This window comes from Cetorhinus maximus, chromosome X (genome assembly GCF_964194155.1).
Source record: "Cetorhinus maximus chromosome X, sCetMax3.hap1.1, whole genome shotgun sequence".
In the NCBI taxonomy this organism is placed as follows: domain Eukaryota; kingdom Metazoa; phylum Chordata; class Chondrichthyes; order Lamniformes; family Cetorhinidae; genus Cetorhinus; species Cetorhinus maximus.
The window spans coordinates 3,453,793-3,467,618 of record NC_135917.1 but is presented as its reverse complement, the minus strand read 5'-3'; the positions used below and the strand labels follow the sequence as shown (position 1 = coordinate 3,467,618).

The window sequence follows — 13,826 nt, the reverse complement described above, 5'->3', positions numbered from 1 at the left end:
GTGAATTGTGTTAATCCAAGTCCAAGATAATGGAGCTTAACCTTTTAATAGAACCAGTTTCTGTGGTACGTACATGAAGCATAAGTTAACTTTACTTATGCTTATATGCTGGCTCTGTTAATAGATATAAAATAAATATTATGGAGGGGCTGAATTGTTCTGGTTGCTGTATATAGGGACATTGTAGATGTGTTCTTTTCGAATGCATTTACCATGTTGCAACATACAATGACCATAGCAATTCTTCACCCTAATGTAAAAAACAGAAAATGCTGGAACTACTCCCCAGCATCTGTGTAGAAAGAAACAGAGTTAAAGGGCCAAATCTTCCAGTCTCCGGATTGTCAGAGACCGGATTCACAACCGAAGATGCGCATCAGGGCCCTGCGGAAGCCCTGATGCGCGGACCTACATGGGAATTGCCTGGCAAGTTTAAACTTCTGATGGGCAATTCCCCTGCTCCACAGGACACTGCGCAAATGCCTTCAGCTCTGAGGTAGAGTCAGAGACTTGGAGATAAATCCACGGTGTTTACCTGGGTAGTTACCCAGGAAATGTTAGACAGATTAAAACCTAGACTAATGTTTGGGTAACTACACAGCTGACCCCCCTCAATCACTCATACTGACCTCTCGACTACTCCCCACAACCCCCCCCGACAACTACCCGACTACCACTCCCAACCCCACTCGACTACCCTTCCCCAACCTGACTACCCCCTGACCTGAATACCCCCCGACTAGATCTAACTGCTCCCCCGACCCGACTATCCCCCAACCACCCATGACCAGACCTGACTACACTCCCTGACCACCCGACTAGCCCCTGACAAGACCAGACGACCCCCCGACCTGACTGCCCCTCCCAACCTGACCTGACTACCCTTCCAACCCCACTATCCTCCCCAACCTAACTACCCCTCCTGACCTGACTATCCCCCTGACCATACCTAACTCCACCCCCCCCGACCACCCGACTATCCCCCACCGACCAGACCCACATACAAACCCTACCCACTTACACAGCTCACCTATCTACCCATCTCACCCACCCTACCACCTACCCACCTACCCACTCAACCACCCACCCACCCTACGCACCTACCCACCTCAGCCATCTACCCACCCTACTCACTTACCCACTTACCTCACCCGCCCCACCCACTTAACCACGTCACCCACCTACCCATTCGTTCATTCATCCATTCACCCATTCATTCATCCATTTACTAACGTTCAGACTGGACATTTAAACTTGCCATACAGCATCTAGTGCCGTAAAAAGCAAGTGTGTCCTGTTTTCCCCCAACTCTACTCCGCTTCAATGGAGTTTCCCGATGGATGCTCACTGCCCATTTCTGGGAAAGCTAGGCTCAGAAGGTCCCTGAAGAAATGCGGAACAGCGTTGGGTCAGGGGGAACTGATGAGCAAAGTGGCAATCTGACGATTATTGCCACTGCTCGGAAGATCCATGCCAAAGTTTCAGGTCGATGACCTTTCATCAGACTTGAAAAAGTTAGAGATGTAACAGGTTTTAAGCAAGTCCAGAAGTAGGGAAATGGGGGCTGGGAGGAAAGAAAAAGCACAATCTTCTCCCTATGTTGTCTCATTCTGTGTAAATGCACTCAGAAGGCAGTTCATTCTAACAGCATTAAAGAATTGTTTGAAGAAAGTATGTATGTGCACGTAGTATTGGCATTTAAAAGTACAGTTCCTACTGAATAAAATGCAGCAAAGTTTGAAAAAAATCAGAAAGCTGGTGGAACGTTCTCAAGTGCCCAAGTTAAATATTTAATCCTGCAAGACCTCTGCAGGGTGACTGCACTATTTTTAACTTGTGGGACTCAGAATCTTTATAAATTTAGTAGGATCCTTTCATTGTGACTCACCTTCCACCCAGTAGTAAATTTCCTCTGGAAACTGATTGTTTAACACCTAAAAAACAATGTACTACTGATGGTGATTTCCAGTAACGTGCCCCCAAATGCATAAGAGCTAACTCCAGTAACTCATCTGTATCAATCTGTTTGCATTAAATACGAGAGTGTACAATTGACAGTTTGGGCTCTATCGTCTTGCAATAGCATGAATATGGGCATAAACTGTAGAGCAAAAGTAATGCTTCATTATGTCATTTAACTACACCAAGCATTTGGTCTCAAAATACTAATGTAGTGTGCCTTGATTTGCTAAATTTATTTATTTGAAATGACTTTACAATCTAATACAAGCATTTAATAAATAATAAATAATCATATTTTTATCTGTCAAATCATGTTTGCTAAACCTTGATGTATTTTTGATGAAAAATACATACCTTAAAATAGGTATTTAATAAATTGGAAATACAAAGAATTTACCAAATGAAAAATATCAGTTTTACTGTGGCTTAAAGAAGTGACTGATTATTTATAAATACTTATAAACAAGATATTGTTAAATTCAAATGCGATTAGTTCTTTAAAAATATATACCTTAAAATAATTTAATAACCCTCGACATGTAAGCCAAATTTACTCAAGTAGTTCCATTATTAAATCCAGAAGAGCCACAAGCTAGGTTTCCTGATCCAGTAATGTGCAGAAACAAAGGAACCACTTTGCAGAGCGTATGAATTTATTCAATAAACCCATCTACATTCCATATATCTTCCTCTTTCTTTTGGCAGTGCATTTGGAGATCTCTGAGCTAATTAGGCCCTAGATGTTTCCCCACTTTACTCCTGATCAGGACTTATGGGAGCCAAGGGAGCAGGTCAGTGCAGAAGACAGCTACTGTTAAAGAAGACTAAACGTAGCAAAAAGCTCAGCAGAGACTGAGATAAAAAGATTCACAATCTGAGAAAAAAGAACACATTGACACCAAAGTTAGGAAACAGATGAGCTTCAAGGGGGATCCTCTAAATGAACATCTAAGATGGCTTCTCTTGATAGCCTTTGAGTTCTATTTTTTAAATAGATGGTCTTATTTCAGGGGTTGGATCAAGGGTACATAAGTAGGGTAACTAAACTTGCCCCAAAAGCTTCCTGCTCCTTTTTAGCAAAGAGCAAAACCATCAAAAAACAGAACCTGGAAGTGAAAGGCTAAAGCCACTTAGTAAGATCAACATTTATTTCCCACATTCTCCCAGGAGTTTCTGCAATCACAACAGACACAATCAAATTCAGCAGCTTATTTTTAAAAAATGGATTAACCTTGTCTCCAGAAGCCTGGCCATGATTCCATGATAAATGGCAGCATTGTGGAAGACACAAAGCCACAAAGATGTGGGTGACTTTCTGAGTAATATGTAATGGTGCACTTCCAAACTCAGCCAAAAATCGAATTCATTTGATAATCATTCCGAAGGGCTTCTCTGTTACTCTCATCTTAAACCAATAAACCTCCTTATATTTTCCTTCAGCCGGACTGTATGGAATTAGTAGGAGAATCTTCAGTCAACGTCCAATGCATTCAGAAACTTTCACTCACCAGCTGTCACCATAGGTCTGATCTGTTTTGAAACTTTAGAATGAGGAATGGGAGAGAATAAAGTAGAATTGACAGGATCTTGAGCAATCAATTAACATATGGCAATGGCACTGACTTGTAGCTGTTTCAGAGAGCAGGCACAGGCACCATGGGCCAAATGTGCTATATGATTCTATGACTGTATGGTTGATAGTACATGCTAACAACTTGTTCATAGGGTTATCTACCATCCAAATGCTCAAGTGATCTAATTCTCAGAAGGGCTCCACTTTGTCATGTGGCAATGATACCCAAGAAGAATAGTATAAAAGTCTTGTTGAATTTGCTGTCAGTGCTGCTGGGTTGATAGGGAAGTAATACAGTGACCAGCTTCCTTGACCAGCGAATCAGTAACCAACCAAGAACAGGACAGATTTGTTAATGTCAGAAACTGAAAAAAAAAGAGTTGTGTGTGTTGTCAAAGGCACAGCTACGTGCAATGTTGACTAATTACTGACTGATTCTAGATTTTTCTATAAGTCAGCACAAAGACCAATTATCAGTTGTTTTCTTAAGCTTAAAGTGAATCTATCTTTGACTTATCCTTCATAAGAGATTTCAAGGGTTTGGAGGAAGGAAGCATAAACTTGCTGCAAAAGGATATAATCTTTTCCTGCTCATCCTTCTGCTGGCAGCTGTTGCCTTATGCGTTAGATGAGTCCCTTCTTTGTCACATTGACATATTTCTAACATGACTTTGCCATTGTTTACACTAACTACAAGTTGAAGGAAAGTGGTGTTGCCTTTACCAGCATAAAACAAATAAAATTTGGGCACATGATAAATGTACGGCCAATTCAATCCATGCCCCCAAAGATATTGTGAAATATTGTTTTGTGTCAGGTAGGATGATTTTACAGAGAAGCCTCAGCTGTTCCTTTTATGACTATGTTGTGTGATGCAGGCTTGTATCCATCAGTCTCAACCAACCCAAAAACAGACTATCTAGTCATTATCACATTGCTTATTGTGGGAGCTTGGTGTATGCAAATTGGCTATCGCATTTCCTACTTTATGACAGTAACTAGTTTTCAAAAGCACTTCATTGAATGTAAAGTACTTTGGGATATCCTGAGGTTATGAAAGGCACTATAGAAATACAGGTTTTTATATTTTTTGTTTCACTATCTTTTCATGCAGAAAATGCATGGCAGACCGGACACCATTTGAGGGATAGATGGTTAACGTTTTGAACATCCCCTCTTTTTGGTGGCATTCCCTGAGTTTACTTTGTTAGCCCTATAAAGGAACTTCTTCAACCTGACTCTGTGATTATAATGAAGGAGCCCACAGAAAACATTAATCTTTCACATGCTGACTGTACTGCTATGGATCTGCAGCATTTTCTGTTCCTATTTATTTATTTTTTGCTTTTTCTCACTTTTATTTGCATATTATGGGCCATGAATCTGTATGAATTCGTGTTTGGATTGTCAGAAATGTAGTACTAAGATTAGGTCATCGTTAACAATTTCCATTCCCATGTCCTGGCTGATTGAAACCGGATATTAAAATATTGCACCAGGAGAACAGACAAGAATTTGTACATCAAAGTTTTGTTTCTATTTTAAACTATTTCCAGAGATTATAAAAAACGTCCAAATGTTGCTCTACATGTCTATTCTTTAATTCTTGGCATTAAATGACTATTTGAGCCTCGGGGATTGTAAACCACTATTGATTGTTCCTCCAGCTCTCTGTGCAATTTTTCACCAGTGCTACCTCAGCATCAGTCAATATTTGGACAATATGAGACAGTTCTATTTGATTTAAGCCAGATTGGATTTTTCCTATTTAGTAGTCAAAGTGGATTCAAACAGTTTTCTTTAGGTATTCCCCTTTTAACAGTTCTACTAATATAACACTCTGCAGAGTACACAGGGTTCCACATGCTGGGACATATTTTTGTTATAAACACTGCCTATTTACATGTCCATTCTTTTTCCTCCAAATGTCCCTCAAATTCCCGCTTCCCTCCTTCTATCCTGAACTAATTAATTCCGTGCTGGGGTATGAATCTACAGGCTGCAATTGTCCTCCGGTGCCTCCTTTAATGGAAAAAGGTTTTAAAGTTTAGCTGTGAATATTTGTTGGCATAACAAAAGTCATTAATGTTCTCAGATATCACATATTTGCATGTTTCTCATTAGTGTACAGAGGAATTCTTTCCACGTGATGTCAGTTACTAGCCATATCACAAAAACTCAAACAACAGTTTAGCTTTGCTTTCTTGTGCAACACATGACAACAACTTGCATTTATATAATACCTTTAACATCATAAAACACCCCAAGACGCTTCACAGGAGCATAATCAGACAAAATCAACACCCAGTCAATGTAAGAGACAAATGCTTGGTCTAAGAGGTAGGTTTAAAGGAGTATCTTAAAGGAGGAGAGAAAGGCAGAGAGGTTTAGGGAGGGAATTGCAGTTGCCTGTTTGTTTAATTAGTAACATCCGCTGGTCCTCACACTGCGGTTAAACAGGATCTAACGTGCATACAAAAGCAAAATACTGCGGGTGCTGGAAATCTGAAATAAAGCCATAAGTAAATTCTAGAAATACTCAGCAGGTCTGGCAGCATCTGTGGAGAGAGAAACAGAGTTAGCATTTTGGGTCTGTGAACTTTCATCTAGTGTGCATGCATACCTTTATACTCTATCCTCTAGAAGAAATATGTGCTGTATATGTGGCAGGGATACACTCACATTCACAGGCTGCTCTACCGAGCTTTCCCATTGCTGCATGCTCTTGACAGTGACCCAAGAAGGTAAGAACAAGAGGTCACACAAGTAACAAGCAAGCTTAAAATTGGAATAACATTGAATTTACAGCAGAGCAACTGGTCTGTGCTGGTGTCTATGCTCTATACAAGCTTCCTCCCACCCTACTTCATCTAACTCTAGCAATAGAATCAATACTAAATCATAAAGAGGAAGGTTACAAGAAATTATGTTTTTCTGAAGAGTTGTTAGAATATGGCATGCCTTACTGCAGGTGGCTATTAACTCCTTCAGAAATTAAAAGGAAATTATAGGATAAACATCTAAAGAAATGAGGAAATATGAACAGCTGTAGGGAAAGAGTAGGGAAATAGGATTAAACAACTGCAATGTGGAGTTAGCACTGATGTGGGCACAATGGGCCGAATGGCCTTTTTCTGTGCTGAATTTCAATGATTCTATGGTAAATCCTGTGAGTAAATAATGTCCATGACAAGACTGTCAGTGCTGTAATGGGCAGGACACACATGACAAAACGTTTATTGATTAAAAAATCAAGATAGTATGCAGATTTCATGCACCTCCTACCCCAGTTGTTTCTATGACATTCACATGATGCTTCAATGCTCAGTGGTGGTATCCATTTTAAACTTGCAGCATATGAAAAATAGAGGTTTCCATGTGTTTGTGTTCCTAATGTGCAAATGTATCAAAATTTTCACACATTGCAATGTTAATTAGAGGTCAGAATGTCCCAGTCAATCAATCTGCTTTGCTTTTCTGTAATGCAAGACATACCGTCATTCTGCAGTGGTCAGAGTTTGTCAGTTACAAAGCTTCTTAATTATCAGCATAATTTGTGTTGCTCTCCAATATCAATGCCTTTGCTATGCCTTTGGCTCAGGAACATATGGTAGGCATTGGGTAAAGATTTGACTGTCTGCTCATGCCTGATATAGCATGTTTTGTGTATCTGTCCTGGTGTCAACTCCTCTGCAGATACATTGTTAGATGATCTAGGTTACTGTAGATATCTATTGTCATCTGGGAGATAAAGTGTGAGAGCAGAGCAAGTTATGTCAATGATGGAGGGGTTGGTATTTGACTTATCTTGTATCTATGGGTACAGCATTTTGTAAATAGTGCAATCACTGGTCTAAAAAATGTGCATCAGCATAAGGAAACAGTTTGCATGTGAGCCAAATTCCAGTGTCAGTTTTTACATTGATAGAACACAGTGAGCCACCAAATCCAGCTTTATGTAACTGAAAGGATTAAATAAAAGGGCTTGAGGAGCTATGTCATCTTAGTGACCTAGGAACTACAGCATAGCATGATTCCATATTCAGGTTTCAATACAATTTTTATCCTGGCTGTGGTGTTGGGTGTGAATAAAGAACCCATGAGAAATATGCCATGCAGTTATTTCCAAAAAAAACATTGTAGCAGCATTTATAAATTGAAAAAATGTAGATGAAGGGAAAAGGTCTTTAATACAGAAGGCAACCAAGGTTTAGAAGACAAGATAGACTGAGAAGTATGGTTTATGTGATGCCAGGCTCAGGTTTTAAAAGCTTGAAAATTTAAGGAGGAAGAATGAGGGGGATGAGTTCTATATTTTGAGGATCTGAGAAGAATGATTCCTGATATCTGCATAATGAGGATACAAGGAAGATAAAGAGCACTGGGGACAGTTTAGAGGAAACAATATAGAGAAAGCTTTAGAGTCCCCGAGGCCACAGTAGTATAGATTTTAAAAAATGATAGGAAATGTTATGATGGTGAAACCTGTAAGCTAGAATTTTTCTTTGTATGCGGTGCAAAAGCGTGCCAGAAGAACTTTCTCCTGATATGAGAGCATTATTCAGTCTCAGTTCTAAACAATTCAGTGAGGCAGTGTAGTCAGATGCCGTCTGACATGCCATTAGGTTACCCTGGATGAATTCTTAGATGCAGAAAAAGAAAATTGCTGCATCTTCTAGTCATCTTTCACCTTAACAACAGCAAACAAGACAACATGCAGGATAGTTTTCTTTATATATAGCTTTGAAGAATAGCATAATGCCTCTTCTAAGCTGCACGATTGATCATGTGTTGAGAATGTGAAGAAGGGGGGGGAAAACAACAATTGGTGCTGACAGTTGATGCCTTGGGACCTGTCAAGGGTAGACTCAGGGACACGTCATATTAGAAAGTGTGGTCCTTGGCAGTGCTGAATGTTCCTGTCACGCACTGAACAGCAGCAATGTACTGTAGAAAACATTTTTTTTAAATTAGTGCGAAAGACTATACTGTTGTGTAAAAAAGATATATTTTATCTAAAAGCATATATATTATGCTGTGTGATAAACCCATATGCAATTTAACTGTCCATTCTGGTACATTTTCATTCTTTATGATATAGTTCAAGTCCAGTATAGAAAGCCTTGTCCTAAAGGTTGGAGAGGAATTTAGGTATAAGCAGAATTCCTAAATTTTATACCTGGTATTATACTGAGCCAAACTGATCAGAAAGATCCAGTGATTCTGTTCCTGGTATGTGCTGCATTAGATGATTTCAGACAGAATGAGGTTAAAGGACTTCTAACTTTTGTGCAGAAGTTACATTTGGTGCCAGAGCTGGGAAGTGTACAGGGTGTGGATGTCAGCAACAGGACTGACTGTGGTGCCCTCCCAGGTAGAAAAGCCTGCTAATACTCAAGGTGCCTGTTGTCCATGGAGCAATTCCCCAACACAGATTAATACCTTCTGGAGAGCAGGGGAGAAAACAGACTATAAAGCTTAAATCGGTTTCACTATAAAGCTGAAATTAGTAAAACAAAAGAAATAAAGATATTGGGAGAAAATTTGGCATATTGAAGTTGTTTGGAGCCTGGATTTCTGTTTTAAAGAGCTGAAGTGAGCTGGGCATATATAACCTGGGTCATAGCCATGGGCTTTGGCATGAAGACTAGGTAACAGAAAATGTTATAACACAAAGCATTGGCTTTATTTTTATTTACTTATTTTGTGCAAGGAAAATTTCTTTCTCACTGAGATCATTATTGTCAAACTATCAAAATAATTTTGTTTTAAATTATACATAAGGGCCTACAATACACATTTGCTAGCGTTCATTGTACACAGATCTGTTCTGTTCCAGTGTATAAACTTCTGTGGCTGCCTGAGGATTTGCAGTTTTGCTGTTGTGATTCTGTAGACATCTCAAAGGATTGTGAAAACTGTTTTAAGATCTGTTTCTTAGATCATGTGTAAATTCCAAAGGATTTGTACTAAACCCTAGGACAGTTTCAAAGCTCTGTGGCCATTTCGGTACAATAACTGGTTTAAGAATTTGGTGGAAGATGGGCATTTTATTACAGATCAATTTAGAGAAATCCATTTTTAATCATGAACCTGGATGGAACACTCATGTCTGATATGCAACGTCATTCCACACAGCAGCTCATTGTGTGACAGGTCTGTGATATCCTGACTGGGATTGGCTTTACTCTGAACACACACACACACACCCTAAAAATAAAGCTCAGATTAAATCTGTATGATCATTTTTTTTCTTTTAATAGTTTGTTTTAAACATTGTCCTTGTATGCATTTTAACACCCACCTAAAACCTGCTCTCAATTAAAATTGCCTGAAGTGTGTGAATTCATTACATTACCCAATCCCTCCAATATTCCATCCAGTTTTATTCTGGAGTTGGTGTTCCACATGTGGTGTTTGCCTCAGCAACAGAAGTAAGTAATACAAATGTATTAGGGGGTCTGCTATCTTTAAGCAAGGTCGATGTTAGCTTAAATCCTCAATTGAAGGAAATTTTAAATTATCATAAGAGCTTAAATCAGCTATGCTAGTTATTGACTTGACCTTAAGATAAAATATACACTCTTCTAAGAGTACTAAGAGTATTTAGATTAAACAAATATATCCCAGAATAAAACATGCACGGTATATTAAAGAGTAACCTCTCTCAGAACTTAGAATCTTATGATTAAGCATTCTAGAAGAGTTAGGGTCTGTGAGGTTTACAGAGTGACAATACAACCTTTTATAATGGTTACTTTATAACATTTTATTATAAGCTTAGATCTTGGATTACATTATGGTAATGTTTTGAATATTGCAGAGTGTAAATGCAAGATAAACTAAGTCACCTAAATATAGTAAATGCAAACTTTAAATCAACTTAGAGAATAAAGATAGGATATTCAAACAAAAAATAATTAGTTCTATACCCACAATCAAAAGTATAAAGTGTAGTTTCTACTGTCTTTGTCTCAGCTATAAGGAAACCTGTCTAAGGTCTTGACTCAATGATAGTCCTGTGAAATCTGACTGACTTAAGTTTCTAATATTAAGAAAATCTGTTGCTTTGAGAATAACATACCATTATCTGTCTTACTGTTAGACTGCTTTGTTCTGAATAATTCTTTCGAAGCAAAACAGCATGTTTTTCTAAAAAGCAGATGCAATGCTTTGAATTGTTTGTTTGATTCCTTTACTGGGAAAGCCTGCTCTCAAGGTCTTTGCATCTTTGTATGTGTGTGAGTTTCTCAAAAGAATTTTAGCTGAGTTAAATTTTTAACCCTTTCATGGACTGAGTCAAATCCTTAACAAATGATAACCAGCCCAGTTTCTGATCTGTTTTGATGCATTTCACATGTGAACGTGTCAGAAACTGAAGCAGAACAAGCAGACACAGACCTGTATCATTCCTGATCTCTGCTTGGTTACCTTTTGGTGAGAAAGTAGGGAAAAACCAGGCCAAACTTTCTTTCAGGAGAATAATTTGATTATAGGGTCAATTGGATATGGTTCGTGGGAGGAAGAAGATAGGAATGCCAAATGGCCTTTTCTGATCACACGCTCTCTCATGTTCTCAGTGATGTTTTCAATTGTGTGATGCAGCACACCGCAATTGGCAAGTTCTCAATAAAATTCCATTTAGCGAATTTCTAGTAATGCTCGAGGAAAGATGCGCTGTGCTTTAATTTCGGAAACATTTGCAGACAAAGCAAATTGGATCTGATGGATGTGCTTCTCCAAAGAGAATAGGGAAAATCAAAGGATAAGTCAATCCTTGCTACCCTAGACAAAAAGCTCTGGCCTTGGTCACCTGTCCATTTTTTTAGTCAGAGAATAGCACAGGGGGAGATGAGAAGTGCCTGAGTGATTGTTTAATCCCACTGATATCTGTTGTATTCTGTCTTGGTTCAGGTACGAGCCAGTGCCATTGCCCAAGACGCTGATCAGAACTATGACTACGCCAGCAACAGTGTCATCTTGCACCTGGACGTCGGAGATGAAGTCTACGTGAAGCTTGATGGAGGGAAAGTTCATGGCGGCAATAACAACAAGTATAGCACCTTTTCCGGTTTCATCATCTACCCAGACTGAGCAAAGGTGCCTTTGTGTCCTTTTGCAGACCAACCAGGGAGGAATGTGTTTAGTATCGATCAGAAGGTCAAATGGAGCACAGAATTAGCAACCCCCCAACTCCTAAATGTTCAATAGATAAATGAAAGATTCTTTTGCAATTTTATTTCTTGCTTCACAATAAGTTATTTTTTATTTTAGTGTATCAATCGATCCATTGACATGATCTGACCTTTTAACAATGTGAGAAAAGTAAGTAGAATACTGTGATATGCAAAGGCAATGAATGGCGCTAAAAAAAAACTGTATTTAAAAATCCAAAGGGTTAAATAATGATGAACACCAAATAACTAACATGACACAATCTGACTTTAAGGCAAGCATATGTGCCAGAGCATATTTGATATTCACTTTGATCAAATTCTTAACCCAGCAGTGTGCTTTATACATTTTGACAGGTAAAGGCTCCATTATTTAACCTAAAGAACGAAAAGTCCCAAATCCTGATCCTGCATCTTAAATTTTCCTTCCGGCTTTATGTGTGTCATATCCCACTAGATGATGCCATGTTTGTATCAGCAATGGAAACAGCCTGGGTGTCAATCAACCCGTGACATCATCAGTGGTGATATCGTCTACTGAGAATAGGGGCAGCAACATAAACTTGGTAAGAAATCTCAAGGCCCTGTCTGCCTGTTCCAGTGGTTCAGGTGGATGTTAAAGACCCTATGGCACTATTTCCTCCCTCAGCTAACTACCACAAAAAAAACGATTAACAGGTCAATCATCTCATTGCTGTTTGTGGGATCTTGCTTGCGCAAAATGGCTGCTGCATTTGCCTATGTAACAACAATCACTGCACTTCAAAGAAGCTCATTGTGATAAGGCGCTATATTAATGCAAGGCTCTCTTTTTTTCTTACCTATTTTAAATGGTGCTGTTTTTCCAGGTATAACTATCTATGCTCCCAGCAATCATGAAGGTCAAATTTATGAAATGTTTGTTCTTATTACTGGCTGCGTCCCTGTTGCTAACATCACTTTAATATGCAAAATAAATAAGGGGTCCATGAGTTAACGTGAAAATGTTTGCTTTCAGTATTATTTAGGTTGGGGATTCACCTCCTGCAGGTCACCAGTTCTGGTCTTACCTTTATCACTCACTTGCACAACCCCGTCACCAGACCATCACTTCCACTCTTCTAGGTGCAGTGAAGTCACATGACAGAAGTCAGTTTCTGTTCGTCAGGAAGATGACTTTCTTTCATCCTTGACAACATTGTATTCACCTTGTCAGTGAACCAATAAATGGAGGGAAATTCTGATAGAGAGAAGAAATACCAGGGTGCATGTTCTTGACCAGTGCTGCTCTCGTACATTAATATGCTTGTGCTAAATTACTGTGTGCTTTTTAAATCCAAGTGCACACAGAAATTTCATACAGACACGTTGAGCATTTATATTGAGATATTTGTAGAAAACTTGTAACTCAGCAAGAGAAACCTAATTTTACTAAACCTGGCTGAGGTTAGAATTTGGCAGAATCTGGTGATACCAAAACTCCTGCAACAACTGCAGGATGGGAACTGGTCTATTAAGTGTTTCTTTCTGCTTGGAATTTCTGTACATTTGTTCACTGACAGTAAGGACATTGTTAATTACTATCGTCAGAAGGATTGTAGATGAGCAGATCTGTCATTCTTGCTGACTTCCAGGTGTTTTGCCTGCATGGCTTACCCACACAGATCTACAACGTTACTGAATTGGACTCTATCAATGAAAATGTTCAAGATGCTTAATTTGTTGACCATTCTAGTTCCCAAAATTGATTTTGCACTTGTTTCTTATGTTTGCACACATTTATGAGTTTAGCAGTTGAAATTCTTTGTTGATGAAGATATTAATTGTTGAGAAACGTCTTCTAATTTTGAGCTTGCATCCCATGGAGTGCAAGGTTACTAGTGACTACCCCTGTGAAAAATACGGCAGACAAGAACATCACTGTTTGAGGCCTTGAATGATGCCTGTTGGTCTATATATGAATACCAAACCGCAAAAACCCAATACTTTTGTTGGCTGATTCTGTTAACAAGTGCACCACCTAATTTTAGCACTGTGTCAAATTAAGTTAAACTTTTAGGTGGCCCCTGTACAGGTAGCCATTCAAAACACTAAAATCATTTGACAAATTATTTACCACAAGGATTAATCACAAGATG

General features: G+C 38.9%; 1 protein-coding gene across 1 annotated transcript in view; it reads left to right on the top strand.

Annotated features, from left to right (window-relative positions):
- The window catches only part of LOC144672730 (complement C1q-like protein 2), a 40,217-nt gene extending 26,894 nt beyond the window's left edge, over positions 1–13,323 (top strand). Inside the window, exon 2 of the mRNA XM_078534681.1 lies at positions 11,450–13,323. Coding sequence (XP_078390807.1) covers positions 11,450–11,629 — 180 coding nt within the window. The 3' untranslated portion in view covers positions 11,630–13,323. The remainder of the gene's footprint in view (positions 1–11,449) is intronic.
- Positions 13,324–13,826: the final 503 nt, after the last annotated feature.